Raw genomic sequence first — 19,898 nt, 5'->3', positions numbered from 1 at the left:
GTGGTGTTATTGCTTACAGGTAGATCCCTGACTGAAACCTGGCTTAATAGATCATGTTTTGTTTCGGCAATCCACTGAAATATACGCAAGCAACATTGCAGTTTTGATTTTGCAAAAACAAATCAAAAGTTAATTAACAAAAATAAATCATGCTACTCACTCAAACAAAATTAAAGATTTATAAACAAACAGCAAAAGTGTAAACCCATTAATCCCAAAATGTTCCTTTATAAATTCCAACATACAACACCATCCCTTGCACAGTACTTACACTAGAGAATTTATTTCCCAACATCTTGAATGGCTTAAGGTGACATTAACAGCTAGACTGGAGAAACATAGCTTCCTCCTGGAGCATAAACATATTCAGCTTCAGGTAACGTTTTATGGTTTTATCCCAATATTTCTGGTTTGGGATTATTACTAACTCTTAATCCTAAGGTAAATTATTTTTGCTATTTTCTCCCCATCTCGGGCACACTTTGTAAAACCATCTCCATCTGAAGACTTCACAGAACTGCCCAAAACAAAATACAGCTAACTTTTTGTTAATAAGCACCTATGGGACAAGGAGTGTGCTGGGTCCAAGTACTCAATGTAAAAACGCACCAAAGTAATACACATCACTCTCATACTTTATTTACAGCATAAATCACTTAAATAGTAACGCAACTTTGCCTTAAATAAAACTTACTGACAGAGCGCTCACGCCCCTCGCTCCCCCTCTCTCTCTTTTCGCGCCCTCTCTCTCTCTTTCGCATCCTCCTCCTCCTCCTCCTCCTCCCCACCCCCCCGCCCCAAAATACTGACTCTTTGGGCATCGCGGAAATTGCAATATCACAGTAAACTTTCGGTATTTCAGGTATATAATTTTTGTCAGTTTATTCAGAGTGTTAGTTAAAGCTAAGTTTGCTGTAAAAATGAAGAAACGTCCATCTCCTTAAGCTATGGGTGTTTCCCCTAAGCTTTTTCAAAACAAAAGATCTAGAAATTTCTGATGGACTTTTAAAACACAATGGTCTATTTTGCTAAACTGTAAACATCCATTAGTTGTTAAGAAAAACCCATTAATGTTGCCTCAGCAGCTCTTGCAAACTTTTGGAAATATTTTTACAATAAATCACCATGCTATAGAAATACTTAAAGTTGGTTATTAACTTAAGAAACAAGGAAAACCTGACTCACTAACCCAAAACCCAAAAGTAAAGTAAGTGAGATTAGAATAAATATAAGTAGTTATCTGACAATATCTCTGCGAGCATCTGCAAGGAATTTTTTGCATGTAATACCCATGCCACTGCTGAATGTAACTTGACCGTTTGGCTGATCTGCCAGTATTTTGTCCAACATCTTATCAATTATTGTATATTTCCTTTCTCACAAGTCATTGCCGAGTATAATATTTTAAATTCTGTCAACTGTCCTGAAATTCATCATTTGCAAATTCACCTCCATTATCCATCATGAGTTTTGTTGGTCATCCAAGCCCTGTGCTAACCCATTTTTCCTGACATAGTTCACTCTGGACCTTCAGTCCTAATTGTTTATCACCATGTATATGCTAAATCTGTTTGCCATACCTGCAGAATGGAGTAGATAGACATTCCAGTTTTAGTCTCATTCTTTCAGATCTACATCTACTATTTCATTAAAATCTCAGATAAATGATGTCTGACAGTATTTAATATATTGAATCCCACGTAGTGATATGACCTTATTCTTTAACCACAACTTTGGAATCCCTTAACAGTAGCTTGACTTTTGTGAGGGGGATGGACAGATTGTATAAACAATTTCCATATAATTCTGTTGTCACCGAGGTCGATAACACTTCCTGGGCTACTTAAACGTGAAACTTCAGGTTTGCTCAACAGAATGCAAAAATGTCTGTATCCTATGAATTTTAAATTTATTGTTTCACAGAATGGAAATGCTTTATCATTCTGTCTCCAAATGCATTTTTGCTTTTCTTTAATTGAAGACTTACTCAGTAATAATAGTATGTCACATTGGATGGCATCAGTGCTTATGCCCTGCCATTTCACAGGATAGAACTAATTTCATTAATGACAGTAACAATTTATCATCCCCAAATTGAAAATAGGTAGCTTTTTTGTAAAGTTGACCCTATTTTTGTCTGCTTTGTCCAAGGTTTTTAACTGATGGACTAATTAATCAACACTACACGCTGTTGAGGTACAGCTACCATCTAGCACAATTGAATGAATGAGTCAGCAATTAAGATATTCATAGGCTGTCTTGAGTCTTCAGCCACTAACGCAATATTTTCTCATTGTTAATCCTTAGCATATTCACCCTCAACCTTCTGTTTCACGAACTGCATCAAAAACTTAACTCCATATCCTTGGACAATTCCTGACTGTGGTATTTAGAGTCACACTGAAATCACATATTACTTTATTCCCTGTGGATTTCTAGGATTACTTTGTCAACCTTCACCTCAATCTACATTTTCCTTTGTTTAGGAAATATGTTTAAAGATATAACTCAAAGCAGTCCCATCTTTTTACAAGTAGGCTCCTTCGACTTTGGGTCATTAATCACAATCTTCCACTCTTTGTATCACTGTAGAACTCCAGCACATCCGTGAAGGTAGCTAGAACTGGTTGTCTCCATAAAAGCAGGAAGGCTGACGTTTCGGGCCTAGACCCTTGGTCCGAAACATCAGCCTTCCTGCTCCTATGATGCTGCTTGACCTGCTGTGTTCATCCAGGATTTCTGATGAAGGGTCTAGGCCTGAAACGTCAGCCTTTCTGCTCCTATGATGCTGCTTGGCCTGCTGTGTTCATCCAGTTCTACACCTTGTTGTCTCCATAAAAACTTTTTTAAGGCAGCAGCCATTCATCTTAAAGGAGAATCATGACCACAGAATTTGACTCTCCTCAAAACCAAAAGTCTGTGTGAGATTTATACATAATTTAGTAGCTTAAATGCACAGACTGTAACATTTCTAGATTCAATTTATTAACCCTTTAAATAATCTCTTAAACACCTATGATATATCCTTCCATGGACTGATTTGTCTATCTTATTAAATTGATCAAATGCTGAGCTTGCCTTTGATAATTATAATTGGTGATCTTGCAGCATGACTCAACCACTTTACTTTAAAACCTACTGGGAGCTTTGTTTCTGCCAGAAACAAGAATTTTTTTTGCTTTCTTTATCTTCCTGCATGAAGAAATCAAGTTTAATCATCTATCATGTATTGATATCCATATGTTGAATTAGGCAGCAGAAGACTTTGAGGGTTTTATAAGACATTTATAGTTTAGCACAAACATCAGTTTTCACCTTTTCCCTTCTAGATCTTCTGCCTGTCCAGAAGCAAACTCCCCACTGGAGAAGTACTTGACTTTTTTTAAAGTACTTTTTGAGTCCATCTGTTCAGACGTGCTATGCCTTCCAGCTGGAGCAGGTGCTGCGCCACCGGAGCTCCCCCAAACCGTTCATAAATTCACCATTAAATCACCCAATTAGCTAATTTTAAAAGCAGACAACAAATTACAAGCACTGCCTATCTGGGCAACTGCAAATGAAGGAATAGTAAGGAAAGAGGGAGCAGCTAAGTTAAATCAAAATAGTACTGGTGAGAGAAATAATGCACCGAAGTGCCCATTTAAGAACTCGCTCTTAGTTTTTTTTATTTTAGCCTGTTCAGGCATATTATTATGCATTATTAGAGCAGGAAGGACTTGAACCTGCTAGGAACACATCCACGCAGCCCCAAGAGGCCCAAGAATCCAATTTATTTTGTATTCTTGTATGGTGTGTGGACATCACTAGTAAGGACAGCATTTGTTGCCAGTCCCTGATTGTCCTTGAAGTGAGTAGCTAGCTAGGTCATTTCTGAGGACACTTTAGACCCACAATGTGGTTGACTCTTACAGTCACATGTAGGCAAAGAAAGTCCAGTGAGCATCATCTGCTCTCTATTGACTGCTCTTGTGGCACATTGGTAGTATTCCTGCCTCTGAGCTATCAAGTTTGGGTTCAAGTCCCATCTGCTCCAAAGATGTGTAATAACGTCTCTGAGCAAGTTTATTAGAAAATACCTTCTGTTTGAGCCTTAAAGGGACCTACATTTCCACCTCTGAAACAGACACAAAATAGAGTAAAAAATAGTGATATTGTGATTTTAAAAACCGGTTGAAAGAAAAGAAGTAAGGAAACTTTTTAAAGAACAAGCACAAGAGGATACTGTGATAGCAAAATGCTAGAAAGCTCAGTAGACTAGATAAATCTTAGAGAGACAGTTAATGTTGCAGATCTATTATTGGATTATTCTAATCCAGTTGAGTGTTAAAATATTTTATTGCAACTCCTGAAATAATCTTTACTCTGCTTTTCGTACATTTCTCATCAGTTGACTGCACAGTAGAACGTTGTTTTAAATTGTCTTTATCAAGCTTTCATTCAGTTTATCTTAAAAATATTGGCGTAAGTAAAGGATGAGCAGAAAATTGAAATGTTGTGAAAGCTTGGAAATATACAGATTTAGAATTTGGTAGAATTAAATGCAAGAAATAACTTGTTTGTGGCAGGAGGGTCATGAGAAGGAAAAAGTTCAGTAAAGTTGCATGAGATTAAGGTTTATGGGATTGGGTAAGATAAATGGGTTTGAATTGTTTCACGACAGGAAGTAGAGTAAGAATAAATTGATCATTTTCAGATTGGCAGGTTGAAAGTAATGGGTTACTGCAGTTTTTGGATCATGGCTACGTAGGTTTTTATATCGCTGATGTTGAGACCATTTTATATTGCCTCTTCTCATTCTTCCTATGAAATGTATCACTTCTGTCAATTCAGTTTGATCTGCCCAGTGTGCACCTATTCACCAGTCTATGTCCTATTGAAATCTGTCACTATTCTCCTGTCAGTTTACAATACTGAAGTTTTGTATCTTCTACAAAATTTGAAATTATGCTCTGGTCACCAAAGTCTAGACCATTATTATAGATTAAGAAAATCAGTGAAATTAGTGTTGACTATGGGAAATCGCATGTATATCATTCTTAAGGTGCCAGAAAAGGAACCGTTCCCCCATTCTGAAATTCATCCTATGACTTCCTTCCCTCTTATTCTATGGACTTCAACTTTGTCGACAGTTCCCTGTGGCAATTTGTCAAGTACCTTTTGGAAATTTGCATGTACTGCATGAACAGCATTCCTCTCAGCTTCTAATGATCTAGCTTTTCTCATGCCTCCTCTTGATGAATTTTTAAGCCCATCCAGTATTTTAATTATTTTTGACTTTGGTAGCAGCTTCCTTGGTAAACTGCAAAGTATTAAGTACCTCAGCAATGCCCTCTGCCTCTATGCATTGATCCCTATTCAATTGCCCTAACCTATCTTGTACAGCTTTTCACTAATTGAGTCTATAGAAAACTTTTTCTTTGTTTGCATTTTTCTTCTGAAATGTTTTTAAAACTCAACCTGGTTCTCAGTTTGTATTACAGACCTGATTTTCTCTTATGCTTTATCTGCACCTTTGTATCTTTTTTATTTATTTAGAGAGCTATCACTTTCATTTCCCCTATTGAGGAACGTACTTCAATTTTACTTTTTTCTCCTCTTTAAAATGCCCATTTGTTCAGTTACTGTTTTACTTGTCAATCTTGTGTAAGAACATAAATAAGGAAGGGAGACGCTGCTTGAACGTACTCCTGCATTCAATAAAATCATCGCTGAATAGATTGTGACCTTGACGCCACTTTCTAGCTGCCCCATCTCCCCATAATCATTGACTCCCTGGCAGATCAAAAATCTATTTATCATGACTTTCAATAATGTGGCTTTCAATGCTTTCCAGAGCAATGAATACCAAAGATTAAAGTCCCTTTGAGGGAAGGAATTTCTCATTTGAAGTCTTAAATGGGATATTATCTCTTATTTTGGAGCTTTGCCTCATGGTTCTTTATCACTCTCCAAGGCAAAGCAGTTTCTTAGCATCTATCTCGTCAAACTCCCTTGGAATCTTTTACATTTCAGAAAGATCTCCTCTTATCTTATATGATCCATTGTGTTCAGGCTTAACCCGATAAATTTTTCTTCTTAAACTAATACCTTAATCTCAGAATTAACCTAGTGACCCTTCTCTGAGCTGCCTAGAATGCAAGTATATCCCTTGTCTTTTGCTGTAGAGTACCTATGCTGTATAGGAGTTAGTTAGCTGGGCAGCTGGTTTGTGCAGAGTGATGCCAACTGTGGGTTCAAATCCTGCACCAGCTAAGGTTACTATGAAGGATGCTCCTTCTCAACCTCGCTCCTTGCTCAAGATGCGGTGACCCTCTGATTAAACCACCACGAGTCGTGTCTCTCTAATGAGACTGTAGCCCTAAGGTCTTATAGGACTATGGTAACTTTACCATTACCTTACCTACACTGTATAATACCATAATCACTGTACCCTAAAGGTTCCATGACACTTGAATAACTTAACCCATCTTATACCCTGAAGCCAACAAAAAAATTGAAATCAAGGGAAATCCCTCCTCTCCCACTACCCCCTAATTTTCTCCCCTTGTAGAGACAAGTAGTGTCTTGCATTTATTTATGGAGGTGCACATAGACAAAATTGGAATAGAAATCTGGACTGGATTTTTAATTCCTCTGACTGCTTCCTAGCCCAAGTGAATTGTGATTAATTATAGTTCTCCCAACTACTCCCTTAGTTGAAATTGCTAACTTAATACTTTATTATTATCATGGGGCTGGTTAAAGGCATTGCCTGGCTATAGTATTAAACCATGCAGTTTTCAAGTGCATTTTGGCCTCCCTGTTGGTGACTAAGATGCCCTGCAGTTCTTCTAAAGAATATGTTTGCTTTTCATAGAAATAAATTGAGTTGTCCCTTAAATCATTTATCCTGTTGACATTTAGGTATTTGTATCCCAGTGATACTTTGCTCTCTTTCCCAGTGCTCCTGCTAGGAAAAAACGTCTAACGGAGAAGATGCTTGACTGTCTGGTGACTTCAGTGAATGTGTCATGCAGCTCTTGGCCTTACACTTTCAACCCCCAGGAAAGTGGGATATCTGATGTTGCATCCCCTTCTTGGCAGATTGGACCTAGCTCACAGGAATTTAGGGTTATCGAGAATGAAGCAACCTACGTGGATATGAAACCTGATCCGAGCGAAGAAGGATTACAGAAACTGAAGGAGATTGAAAATCGGTAGGAGTCTGAAAAGCAATTTCTCCTGTATGCCAGCGTTGATTTGGGAATGTTATTGGCCTTCAGAACTTGTGTTCCCACCCTCCCCACTTTAGTATATTTTTATCAAGTGGTATAGTTATTTGAGAGGGGATTTAGAAATGATATTTGTGAACTGACCTCCTTGCACAATGAAGGAAATTGCACAAGTAATAACTGACTTGTTTAAACTACTAGTACTATTACCAAATTCCATAACTGTGGTGAAAATATGGGGCAAGGGGTTAGGAACATCTTTATGGGCTTGGAGAAGAAGAAAAGTAGAAAAGTTGGCAAGCTCTTAAAGGTAATGAACCATAGTCTGAACGGGTGATATTTGAGTGTTTATTAGCAATGATTATGCTTTGGCCTGCTATGCATAGTTGAGTTTGATGCCAGGGGTTCTTAGTTTTAAATACAAGTTGACAGCAATTAGTAAAAGGATTAATATTGATTATAAAGCCCATCATGAAACTTCTCTGAAAGTTGTGGGCACCTTGGTCTAGCTTAAGCACCTTCCCTTGTCTGTTCTTTCCAACCAGGGGGCACTGCCCAATGATTTGTGATTTGGAAAATGTTGTGACTTTTGTCTGTGTGAAGTTTGCACATTCTCCCCATGTCTGTGTGGGTTTCTTCCAGGTGCTCCAGTTTCTTTCCACAGTCCAAAGATGTGCAGGTTAGGTGCACTGGCGATGCTAAGTACCCATAGTGTCCAGGGAATATGCAGGCTAAGTGGATTAGCTACTGGAAATGCAAGGTTACTGGGATAGGGTAGGGTGTGGGTCTGGGTGGGATGTTCTTCAGAGGGTTAATGTGGATTTGATGGGCTGAATGGCCTGCTTCCACACTATGGATTCTATGATTCTATGAAGGATCTGAAAGCAAATTGTTAAGTAAAATGGCCAAATGTGCTTTCTGAGGGGAACAAGGTAGTGATCTTGGTGACCCAAGGAAATTCACTGCATTAGGAGCTGGTAAGATTGATTGTGGGGATGTGCCAAATATTGCCCACTTCGGTATGTTAATAAATGAAATATTATAGGCTCATAAATAGAGCATGGAAGTGAGAGTAACATGATGAGCCACAAGAAGTATATGTAGTCCTGAGCCTTTTTAATAACTTAGCAAGGCGTTGTTCTCAGTGTAGCATCAAATCATTTCCATCCAGTTAGTACAGTACTTGATGGTAATTAAGTTACTGATTTCAAACAGGTGTTGCCAAATTTGAAATTGAATTCAAAATGTTTAGTACCATAAACTTTATTTCAGAAGCTACAAGTTTTCTGATCTCCATTCTCCTAGAAGTTGTGAATGCTGCAGCGTTGCAAGTAGACAAAGGAAAGTTACATATTTGCACTGAAGCTATGTCTTTTTTGAAAAGGATTCAGTGAGAATTCTTGTTCTTTCCTTGAATAATCTCAATATTATTCTGCTTCCCAGGCTTGTTGAGGGAGACGATCCAGAAGGTGATGGAATTGAGGTTTCAGACATGCCAGTGTTAGTTTTGTCTGATTCTCTACGAGAAGAACTGAGGCCTGGCCTGGAAGAAATTTTGCCTCGTAGAATAATGGAATCCCTGTAAGTGTGATTTCACCCCTGCAAGTGTCACCTTCTTCTGAAGGTGGGGAAATCTATAGTTGGGAATGTCTGTTTTCTTTCCCCCCATTTTTCCTCACAGGAATAATGCAGTTACATCAGCCCATCTGTTTACTTCATGCTAGCTATTTGGGTAAAGGTTTAGGTGGGTTCTCAATCTAATCTACAGGTTTTCCCTCCCCGAGTGAGGTGTGTCTGGACCTTTCCATATAACAAAGGATGGCAGGTATAATGAAAAGAAAGAAAAGAAATATGCAGGATGCTTGACCGTTGCCTTTTTAAGAAGCTGAATTAAGATGGAATTAAAGGTTTACTCTGGGGGGTAACCCATACTTTGCTTTCTTTAAACAAGCAATGTTTTTTAGGGGAGGCAATGGCCTAGTGGTATTATTGCTAGACTATTAATCCAGAGACCCAGATAATATTCTGGGGACCTGGGTTCTTATCCCACCACGGCAAATAGTGGAATTTGAATTCAATAAAATATCTGGAATTAAGAATCTAATGATAACCATGAATCGATTGTCAGGGGAAAATTCACTAATGTCCTTTAGGTAAGGAAACTGCCATCCTTACCTGGTCTGGCTTATATGTGACTCCAGACCCACAGCAATATGGTTGACTCTCAACTGCCCCATGGGCAATAAATGCTGCCTAGCCAGCGACGCCCTGATCCCATTAATGAATAAAGGAAATAAAATCAAAATCTAATTTATTAATGTAATATGAAGGGTTAAATATTTTGGCACTCAAGGTTGCGGGGTGGAGAGAGAAAGGTTGAATTCGCTCGAACAGCGGATAACTAAGAAGCGGACTTTTATCTGCACTCAGTGTGGAATGAGAATTATGCTCTGTGTACCATTACTGAATGATGATGATTGGCTGGGAATTGCAACTCTTTAGACTGAGAAAAGTATTTAATTCTGTTTGTTCTACAAGTTGTCTTTTGTATCCATGTTTTCCTGAGTGAACAATTTAGTGAACAAATCTGTCTGAACTTTCACCCTCTTCATCACTAAGGAAATGGTGATCAGTCTTCAGTTTGTCAAAGCAAAATCAGGCAAGAACAGAAGTGTGACTGAATTCTGTTAGTCTGCCTTGGCAACATGATATTTGATTAATCCTCCTTTTAAAAGAAGAAATGTTTTCCAAAGCATTTGTGAGTGAGGCTTTTACTTTCTGTAGTTTTCAGTCTTCAATTTAAGTATGCTAAAAGGATCAGTGCCCCACTCACCACATTCTAACTGAGTCACTAAATGTTATGATTGGCATTTCACATTATCACATTCTGACAATCATGTTTTTCTGCACTTTTTCTGTTAAAGGAAATTTTGAGATTTAACAAAGAACCATCTTTTTATTATATTTTTAATGTGGTTGTTGTAACAGTTCCTGTTTCCTTCATCTAGTGTCAGTACAAAACTCTGTTCAGAAATATGTGTGGCTTGATGGTTATTTTTGCTTTTGTCTTTTGTACCAGCTCCAAAGTGGATGACCTCTGGTTGATGTTGTAGATTTATGTTGCCTGCCAACCATGAAATAGAATTTGTCCTCCAGTCACTAATTTATTATTCTGTGAAACAATTTGTAAAGCAGTGGAACAAACTTTTATACACCATATCTGCATTTTTATCTCTTGAAATTGCAGGATATTGAGGCTTTGCTTGTAGATGATACAAGTTTTGTATTAGATGAAGCCATTTCACAATTTCATGTGTGCTCTAGGTAGACCCACAATGCCATAAGGAAGGGAGTTTCTTGATTTTGACCCACCAACACTAAAGCAACATTTTCCAGTCAGGATGATTGGCTTAGAGGAAAATTTGTGGGTGCTGGTTCCATGTATTTGCAGCCGTTGTCCTAGATGGAACTGATTTGTGGGTTTGGAAGCAGTTCTTTTAAGGCATGTCAGTGAATTCCTGTAGTGCATCTTGCAGATGGAATGCACAGCTGCTACTGAGCATCGCTAGTGGAAGGAGTGAAAGTGGTGCCAGTCAAGGGAGCTGGTTTATTTTGTATGGTGTTAAGGTTCTTGAGTGTTATTGGAACTGCAGTCATCCAGGCAAGAGGGGATTATTCCATCGCACTCCTGACCATCGCACTCCTGACTTGTGCCTTAGGATGTTGGGTGGTGAGTTACTCGCTGCAGTGTTCCTTGCCTCTGAAATAAAGCAAAGAACTGCAGATGCTGGAGATCTGCAATAAAAACAGAAATTGCTGGTGAGACTCAACAGATCTGACAGCATCTGTGGGAAGAAAGCAGAGTTAATGTTTCAAGTCCAGTGACTCTTCATCAGAACTAACTGCTTTCTTCCACAAATGCTGTCAGACCTGCTGAGTTTCACCAGCAATTCCTGTTTTGGTTCCTAGCCTTTGACTTGTTCTCATCATCACAGCATTTGCATGGTTAGTACATTTTGGTTTCTGTTCACATGTGTCTTGATTGTGGGGATTTCAGTGGTGGTAATGCTATTGAATGTCAAGGGACGATGGTTAGATTCTCTCTTTTTGGAAATGGTTATTGTCTGGCATTTGTGTGGCATGAATATTACTTGCTGCCTTTCACCCCAAGTCTAGATATTGTCCAGGTCATGCTGCAATTGAATATGATCTGCTTCGGTATTTGAGGAGTTGAGAATGATGACTGCACAACATACAGAATCAGTGAACATCTGCACTTCTGATCTTAGGATGGAAGGAGTGTTATTGATGAAGTAGCTGAAGATGGTTGGACCTAAAATACTCCTCTGAGGAGCTCCTGCAGTGAGCCTCCCCCACCCCCAATTACCATTGACTGCATTTTTGTCAGGGCTCCTTGATGCCACACTGGGTGAAATTTGGTCTTGATGTCAAGGGCAGTCACTGTCATCTTGCTTCTAGAATTGAGCTCTTTGGACCATATTTGAAACCAGTTTGTAATAAGATCAGGAGCTGAGTGGCCCTGGCAGAACCCAAACTCTGCGTCACTGAGCAAGTATTTCTAAGCAAGTACCGCTAGCAATGCTGATGACTCTTTACATCACTTTACTGATGATTGAGAGTAGTTTGGCGGGCGGTATTTGGCCTGTTCGAATTTTTCTGTTTTTTTTTGTGTACAGGACATACCTGGGCAATTTCCCACATTTCCAAGTAGATGCCAATGCAGCTGTACTGCAACAGCTTGGCTAGCTATGCAAGAAGTTCTGGAGCACAAGACTTCAGTTCTATTGCTGGAATATTGTCAGGGCCCATAGTCTTAGTATTGTCTAGTACCTTATGCCACTTCATGATACTCCGCGCGATGAGTTGAAGTGGCTGAAGACTGGTACCAATGATGTTCGGGACCTCTGGACCATCCAGTTTGTACTTCTGGTTTGAAGATTGCTGTGAATGCTTCAGTCTTAGATTTAGCACAGGTGTGCTGCGCTCCCCCATCATTTGAAGATGAGGATATTTGTGGTACTTGCTCCTCCAGTGGGTTGTTTAAATGCCCACCACCATTCATAACTGGATGTGGCAGGTCTGCCGATCTGATCCATTAGTTGTAGAATTGCTTAGCTCTGTCACCAGTTGCATATGCTCACCGGCAAGGAAGTAGTCTTGTTTTGTGGCTTTGCTAGGTTGATAGCTCAATTTTAGGTATGCCTGGTGCTGCTCCTGGCATGCCCCCTCCTGCACCTTCATTGAACCATAGAGCTGAATTCCAGAGGCAGTATTGGTAGAGTGGGGGAAATACTGGGCCATGAGATGAAGGTTGTGTTATAGTCTGTTTTTCTTGCTGCTGATGGCTCACATCACTTCATGGATGCTGAGTTGAGTTGCTTGATCTAATCTAAGTTTGTCCTATTTAGCACAGTGATAGTACCACACAACACGATGCAAGGTATTCTCAATGTCAAGACTGGACTTCACCACTCAGTCCTTAAAGAGATGGCCACTCCTACCAATACTATCATGGACATCTGCAGCAGGCAGATTGGTGAGGCTATGTCAAGTATGTTCTTTTCTTCTTACCTGCTGCAAACCCAGTCTAGCAGCAAAACACAGTTTGTAGTTGACAGGATAGATTATACTGAGCCATTGGACATTGAAATCTCCCACCTAAAGTACGTTCTGCACCGTTGCCACTCTGTGCTTCTTCCAACTGGTGTTCTAAATGGAGGGGTATTGAAGTGGGGGTTATATGTGGTGGTCAGCAGGAATTTTATTTACCTATGTTTGACCTTGTGGCACGAGAATTCATGGTGTCCAGAGTCAACATTGAGGACTTTTCGGGCAGCTTCTTCCTGGCTGTTTACCACTTGCAGCCAATGGAGATGGCAGCAATGTCCTAACACACTAGTATGGATGGTGTTGTCTTGGACATTATCTGTAAGATATGATGCCATGATTATGACTAGGTCAGGTTGTTGCGTGACTAGTCTGTGAGACAGTCTCCCAATTTTGGCAGTCTTCCCCAGATGTCAGTAAGGAGGACTTTGCAGGGTTGACACACTGTGGTCACCATTGTCATGTTCTCTACCTGGGTTGATGCCTGATGATCTATCAAGATTTTTTTTAAAAGATTTCTAGCAATTGTTGTAAACTGAGTGAAATGGTCTAGCAAGCCTGAGGGCAGGTAAGAGTCACCCACATTGCTATGGGTCTGGAGCTAGAACAGGTAAGGACAGCAGTTTCCTTCACTAAAATAAATTACCAGACATGCTGTGGTGGAATTTGAACCTGGGGCTCTGGATTAATAGTCTAGCAATAATACCATCAGGCCAAAACCTCCCTCCTTTGTACATGCTGTTGGATGTCTTGTGGTGCAGTGGTAGCTTGAGTCAGAAGCTCTGGATTTCAGTTCCACTGCAGGACTTCATAGCCAAGGAAGATGTGTTCATAATGTAGTCCGAGTTCTGGCATTAACCTGTAAATCCTTCCAACACAGGCCAGAGGCAGGCATTACGTGTGGTGAGACTCCTAGTCAGTCAGATGATAGAAGGAAAGTTGCAGCTTCTACCATCATTGTCCATAGCTCCAAACAACATGAATGTAAAGATACACGTTATCAAGGCAACTCAGACACTCTAAGTGAACTGTAACATACTACCATCACCCCATATTTTTGTGATGCAGATATGGAATTGATAAAACTCCAAAGCACGTAAGCATTGTTAAATGTAACCTTGGGCATCCGTATGTATGGTATAAGAGATGTCTGGCATGGAAACAGATCCTTTGGTCTAACTTGTCTATGCCAACCAGATATTCTCAACTAATCTAGTCCCATTTGCCAGCATTTGGCCCATATCCCTCTAAACCCTTCCTATTCATGTACCCATCCAGATGCCTTTCAAAAGTTGTAATTGTACCAGCCTCCATCACTTCCTCTGGCAGCTCATTCCATACACACACCACCCTGCGTGAAAAAGTTGCTTCCTCAGATCCCTTTTAAATCTTTCCCGTCTCATCTTAAACTAATACCCTCTAGTTTTGGACTCCCCCACCCTGGGGAAAAGACATTAACTATTCACTCTGTCCATGTTGTATCACATAGAAATCTCTTGCTGCTTTGGAAATTGCTTGGTAGGAATAATAGCTCATTTTGTGTATATTTCACAACATTGAGTGTAGAGTCAGATTGTCACAATGACTGGACTCTTGCATAATATGTTTTATTTAATTGGAACTGTCTAAACAAAAGTGAAAGTGAGACTGAAGCTTGCCCTTTCCGTTTTTGTACTGTTATTTGAGAACAACAACAACTGGCATCAGTAGTATGTCACAAATTCATTTTTCTGGTTGTAGTTCTATATGTAAGCTCTAAGTATCATCAGGAATGAGTAGATCAGTATAAAAACTGTGATTAAACTGAACACAGATCTTGTTTGGTTTGTTTTGAATTTAAAGACGCAAGTTGTCCCAGAGGCCTCTAATTATGTGCTCTTCTGTATCTTCTTAGGAATCGCCCATGTATGGAGCTTGTTTTGTGGAGACCCCCATGTGAGCCACTTTCAGATAAACTTGCAGCTTTAACAGAGCAAAGAAACTCCAAACATAGGCAGCCACAGTGCAACCCTGATGTGTACAACAAGAGCCCAAAATTGGATTCATCCTTAATGTGCGGTGATATGAATCTAGCCAACACATCTGAAGAAGACATGGAGCTTTAGAAACAACTTGCAGGACAGACGTGTGGGGTAAAAGCATTCTGACTTGCAAAGACTCTCCATGGGAAGGTGTGGAGTATTTTCTGTTCAAGTTTTAAAAACTTTTAAAAATGACATTTTGGAAGTTTTGATGCCCCCACTGTTCTTGCATAAACCAAATTCTGAACATTGCTGCAGTTTTGTACAGTTTCTGTGTAATGACTGCATATGGGGTAGCCTTTCTATTTTTGTAAGCCTGTTCCTATTGCAGTCAATTGGTCTAAGCTGTGAAGTAACTAATCACAGTCCAATATCATTTCTTTTTAACAACTGATGTGCTTGGGGCAGTAAGTACTCTAATTTATAATGCACCCAAGATGCTAATTGTTTTTGTTTCTATTTAAATAGATGGTAAGGTAGGAAATTGGGAAAAGCTTTCCAAGAGTTGTGCATGAGATTTGTAGAGTGTATGGATATACATGGAAGGTATTTTGGACTGTTCTTAAATGTTGAATGTAAATGTTTTACGAGTGACCTGTCCCTTGCTAGTCATGAACCCATGATAAACGATAGGTTTTCCTATGCTGTCTCTGACAAACGGGATAAAAATGCTACGGAGAATCTTAATTGGAGTAAATGCAAAAGAATATCATTTTTGTAATTCGGTCTCATTTGTGCAAGCATGTCTTGGTAAACCTGTTACTTTTGAACCTATTTCTTACAGCAGCTGTGGGAAACCTGCATATCGCTTACTGCTTGAAGAATATCCTCATTTTTATCCCAGCAAATGAAAACGGTAGCCTAATTTAATTGACTAGGACTTGCTTGTTAACATTTCTTTTAGAAAGTTTAGCATTGTAGACACCGGTATTTACAGACCTATTGGTGAGGGGTTGCTTTCCTTGTAAAGCTGAATTTACTGGTCTTACAAACCAATACGTGGATTTTTTTTTTGTTTTGTATTGTGTTTCTAGGAAAAGGGGGGCAGAGGGCTGTTTGCAGCTTTTAAGCTTGTTTTGACATTCAGTTGATCATGGCTGATCTGTTCTCACCTTCATTCAAATATTCGAATCTGTTTCATTTTTTTTGGTTCAAAGCAAATGCTTGTCTCTTTCGGGAACAGTCTTTACAGCTTTGAAATTAACCTAGGATTTGGTTGCCTGTTTGAATGTAGGATAAAAGTATTGATGTGTTGGAGTATTGGAGTCGAGACTGCGGACCACGGAGAAAGGAGATTGTTGAGCAGGCTAACACAATGGCTGCCAACTGATATTTAGGTGTTTAGATTACAAGGTGTAAAGCTGGCAATCACCTACTCTAATAGCAGTTTGGGGGGACACTAGCACAAGTATTAGGCCTTTACAGTTTCTAACTATTTCCTAATTTAACTTCAGTGTCACCATGTAGAACCCTGTGTACAACTATTAAAATGGTTGAAGTGAAGTGCCAAGATGTTAACAAATATCAGAATCTTAAAATAACATATGAAGCGATGACCAAAACACTGCACATCAAATGCAGTCAACCAAGGTTTGTCATAAATTTTAGCATAACCTCTTTGCTTTTCATTTTTCTCCTAGATTTGAGCTCTTATGCTTTTTCTGAGATCTTACAAATCTGGCTGTAACTTTCACTGATTTCAGTATTTCTACAAAGATCCTTTTACAGTACTCTGTTTTGATCCCGATTTTCAAATAATATGACCTCTTTTCCAAAATGTAAGACGTTACACTTTGAAATGAATTTGCTAATTAAATACTATTCTGCAATGTTTTTATTGTTTTGAAATGACTTATTTTCGGAAATGACTATCTCTTTGAACATCACCAAGATGTGATTAACTTAACAGATTTCAAATTTTGGTTCCAAAGATTAAATTGTTAATTTTAAATAAGTAATTCCAGCTCTGATCCTTGCGGAATTCCACTTCTTTTGATAATCTACAACTCTGAGGAGCTGTCTTTTACTGCTGCACCCTTCTTACTGTCTTGAAGCTAGATAACTAACCACTCTTCTAGTGCATCTTGATTCCTTGTGATCTATATTGATTTAGTCTATTATGTGGCACTTCAAAAAAGGCTGTTTGAAAAACTGGATATATTGTATTAACATTGTGTACCCTGTCATGTTTTCAAATAATTTAATGAGGTTGGGGAATTTTCTATCTTGCTTCTGGAATATAATTATAATGTCAGCTGTCCAGTCTTCTGAAAAAAAGATACATTTATTTAATGTGCAATAGTGCATTGACTATCTCATCAGTTTTTAACATAGTTATAATCGATCCAGATTTGGTTTTATCACCTTTTGACTGGTTAGTTTGTTTCCTGTTACTTGAAATGCAGTTATATTGTTTCTACGCTTCTCTTGATGTCATGACACCAGATCTGTCCCCTTTCTGAATGTTGAAGTAATCCACATTCCTCTCAAAGTATTATCATTATCTCCTGAATTTATCTTGTCCATCCTCCAGTGAACCTATTCCCATCCTGACATTTTATTTTCATTTATTTGTGCATAAACATTTTACTGTTCTGCTTTAATTTAGTAGCTGTTCTTTGCTTTCCTAATTTGTTCATTTAATTCCTCTAAGGGAAAATATGAAGATATTATGTTGTCTCCTGCTTTACAACAAGAATTAACCTGATAAAATAACAACTCCTTACAGAATATCTTGGATACAACTCCCACCTTTTGAGTGACCAAGAAATTAAATAGGATAGGTAAACTTTTGTAAATATGAAGCATGATGGCTATCAAAGACTTATTTTGATACTAAATTGATACAGCTCCCAGCTGCACAAGTTGAGGTGCATTTATTTGTAGCTTTGTAATTGGATATTATTGGTAGTTTTGTAGAAATGAGAAATTCAGCATTTTTGGAAAGTTTTTATATAGCTTGAAAGTGATTGCTCTTTCATTTAACAATGCAAAATCTGGCAGAAGCAGTTGTTGAACAGGACAAATTGTTTACTTGCCATGAAATGGCTCATCTAATTGGTAAAAAGCAGCATTCTCATGTAGCTGACTTCAAGTTTAACATGTTAGCGAAATACCTATAACAAACGATCTTGAGAAATTACTACGTTCTCCATGATCACTGCAGAATTTTTGAAGTAGACTTCTTTCCAATGTTTGTACTTGTAAATGCCTGTTAATATTCACAGCTCTTGAAATTCTCCAGGTTTATGAACGGGTGACTGGATTTCCACATAGTTAATTCTTCCTGTGTGTTTTTTTTTTAAATTTAACCTCAAGATCTGTCAGTAAATTACCAATATGCCAAAAGGTGCCAATTGGTTTAATTTTAAATAATTAATTGAAATTTGGCATTTAGTGAAGCTGATACTTAATGTATGGGTCAATATTTGTGAAAGGATGAACTATACCGAGGTTTTGATGAAATGCTGCCATTAGGCAGCGCCCAATTATCTTAAAAGTGCGCCATTGTATATAGTGTTTTGATTCTATTTATTCTGTGCTGTACACTGGGTTTCTTTAGAGTTAAGAACCGTAATGTACAGAGACTTTATCTTCATGGTTACTCTTTGCCTGATTTTTAATACTGATTAAACTGCCTATAATTGCTCTCCAATTTAATTGTACACTAGTGTCTGTCTTCTGGCCCAGGCAGAGATAGTATGTAACTAAGATGTTCCTTCTTGATATTTAGCGATTGCTATTACAAAAATTGGCATTAATACAAGCTCTATCAGAGTGAGGTGTGTATGATTAATATAAAAACTACCCATATAAAGACATCAAAATTGCAGAATTAACTCATTGTGTACACTGCATCCAGCCTGAATCTGCCAAATTCCTGTTTTGGCTTAACCACCCAGTCTTCAGCCAGTCTTGGAACAAAATGTAACACAACCTGTTTCACTAAATATGTGTCTACCTTGGAAATTCCATTTAAATATCATTTTCAGGTGAACGTTTTATATTTAAATGTATATGCACATATTGAATGCAATTTAAATTATTACATCAGATTTTGAGCGTGATTTCAGTTTAATAGCACTATTGCTTACGGACTTCAAAATTTGTATATATTATGTAAACAGCCTTTTCAAATAGAAAATATGTTTGACACTCAGCCACATGAGAGATTGTGAGAGGTCAGCAAAAGCTCTGTCAAGGAGCTGTTTTGAAGAACCATCTTGGTAAGAGGGGGGAGGATTGAAAGAGAAATTTAGAATAGAAATGACAGAACTTGGAACCCAAGGAGCTGAACACAAAGCAAAAGGCATAATCTCAGGTTTTACGGCAATATTTATCAAGAATTGGAGGAGTACAAAGATCATTGAATGGTGGAATGCTGGACGAAGCATAGTTCAGAATTGCATAGGTTATAGAGGAAGTGGAGAGGTTATATTTTAAATCAAATAAGACTTGATGCATGTAAGGATATGGGCAGCCGAGCTTTGGATGGGGAAAAGAAGACGGAATGGAGGCTTGACTGGCAAACGTTCAAGCAGTTACATCTAGAGGTAACAAAAGCATAAATGAGTCCAGCAGCAAAATCAAGAATAAGATGGGCATTATTACAAGATACCTTGTGAACTTGATGCTTGACAACTGCTTTACGGGATAATATCTAAAATTACCATTATTGTCATGCAGTTGTACATTTATAAGTCAGTTGTACCTCACTTTCTAGCGTGGGATTCTGGCTTTGAGTTATAGTTGAGCCCCAGTAAATATTCTGAATCAACTAATGGGGAGACAGAAGGAAGTCCACCTATCAAACAACACCCATCTGTGAATCTCACAAATACGAAATGACTCTTCACATGAAAGGCGCACACTGGTTATGATTTGTTTCTCATAATTCACAAAGCTACATGCATCCAGTGGTATCATCTGCCATGGATAACCTGTAATATATCACTGGACATATCACTAAGCTATGATTTGATGATCCCTTTTTCCCTATGCAACAAAAATAGTGTGAATGTCAGTTAAGAGAAAGTCC

General features: G+C 38.5%; 1 protein-coding gene across 5 annotated transcripts in view; it reads left to right on the top strand.

The window, feature by feature from the left end:
• The window catches only part of ccdc117 (coiled-coil domain containing 117), a 39,564-nt gene extending 20,938 nt beyond the window's left edge, over window positions 1–18,626 (top strand). For 4 of the 5 annotated variants that reach the window (XM_020511615.2, XM_048611322.1, XM_048611320.1 and 1 more), the window contains exons 4-6: window positions 6,942–7,196; window positions 8,655–8,792; window positions 14,734–18,626. In XM_020511615.2, coding sequence (XP_020367204.2) covers window positions 6,942–7,196; window positions 8,655–8,792; window positions 14,734–14,944 — 604 coding nt within the window. In that variant the 3' untranslated portion in view covers window positions 14,945–18,626. Of the gene's footprint in view, window positions 1–6,941; window positions 7,197–8,654; window positions 8,793–12,640; window positions 12,769–14,733 lie in introns of all 5 variants that reach the window. The other variant, XM_048611323.1, reaches the window with a different exon arrangement.
• Window positions 18,627–19,898: the final 1,272 nt, after the last annotated feature.

The sequence above is a fragment of the Rhincodon typus genome, chromosome 24, assembly GCF_021869965.1.
Source record: "Rhincodon typus isolate 14 chromosome 24, sRhiTyp1.1, whole genome shotgun sequence".
NCBI lineage: Eukaryota > Metazoa > Chordata > Chondrichthyes > Orectolobiformes > Rhincodontidae > Rhincodon > Rhincodon typus.
The sequence above is the reverse complement of the archived record's forward strand: the minus strand, read 5'-3'. Positions and strand labels throughout refer to the sequence as shown.